The sequence below is a fragment of the Merops nubicus genome, unplaced genomic scaffold, assembly GCF_000691845.1.
Source record: "Merops nubicus isolate BGI_N331 unplaced genomic scaffold, ASM69184v1 scaffold24147, whole genome shotgun sequence".
Taxonomy (NCBI): Eukaryota; Metazoa; Chordata; class Aves; order Coraciiformes; family Meropidae; genus Merops; species Merops nubicus.
The window spans coordinates 20,932-21,924 of record NW_008621318.1 but is presented as its reverse complement, the minus strand read 5'-3'; the positions used below and the strand labels follow the sequence as shown (position 1 = coordinate 21,924).

Here is a 993-nt window from a genome sequence, read left to right as displayed (position 1 = left end):
TTAAATACATCAATAAAAATAATTTTACATAAATTACATCCTTACAGGGTAGGATTTCTACCCAGAGCATTTCCAAAGGGCTACCACCACGACTGAGGCACTGCTCCCCTAAAGGTCTGTGAGAGATGCCCACTGTGAGGAGAAAGTTTAGCACTGAGGGAGAAGCTACAAGCTCATTCTGAGTCCATTCTTGCCCTGCAATCAACCTCTCCCTGACTATTACTAGATGTCTAGGTCACAGTGAAAGCACACATTACAGGACATGCTGTAAAAACAATATGTAAATTATATTCTCAGATTTAAATCAAGGAGCCACTCTCCAGCCATTTATGATGGCTACTCACTGAACCCCAGAGACACTTAATCACAGCTCTAAGCAGCTATAGCAAGCTTTTCTCACTCAAATGGAAGCCCTAAACACAGAGCAGATCTCTCCTGGTACACCAGGCTGGTGATTCTCTTCTTGCATACTGCTTTTTATATATGCAGATGGATGGCTGACACACCACTGAACTCACAGGGGCACTGCAGTGTAATTTGTGTAGTTTCTACTTCTCTAAAGCCCTGTAGCTTCAAAGCAGAAACACAGTTTAGTGTCATCGTGCAGTGCCCTCAACATCCTCTGCTTGATGGGTGTCAAAAACCAACTCCCAAGCATCTCATGGATGGTAAAAATCTTCCACTGACCCCTCCAGACAAGAAAGGATTAAACACTGGTTTATATTAGAGACATCTGAAGAAATTTCAACATACTTTTCCCTAAAAACTATGTTTCCCAGTAGACAAACACACACTTCTCCAGTACCCAAAGCCACAAACCTGCAGCTCTTCAACAGCTGGAGCAGAAACGCAGCTACTGCCCAACACAACCAGCAGCCACTTGGGCCATTCCCCACCCCACTCACCTTCTGGTAGGTGGATTTTCTCCTGTAGTGGGCGTGGTCCAGGCGCCGCCGATGGTGCACGGGGCTCCCCCCGTTGCTGCTGCTGTCG

The 993-nt window shown here is 45.9% G+C and overlaps 1 protein-coding gene across 1 annotated transcript in view; it reads right to left on the bottom strand.

Annotated features, from left to right (window-relative positions):
* Nucleotides 1-905: 905 nt before the first annotated feature.
* Nucleotides 906-993, bottom strand: part of LOC103776928 (ligand of Numb protein X 2-like) — a gene marked incomplete at its 3' end in the record, with an annotated part of 8,811 nt that continues 8,723 nt past the window's right edge. Inside the window, 1 exon segment of the mRNA XM_008944456.1 lies at nt 906-993. This exon segment is cut by the window's right edge and continues 2 nt beyond it. Within this exon segment, the coding sequence (XP_008942704.1) occupies nt 906-993 (88 nt within the window).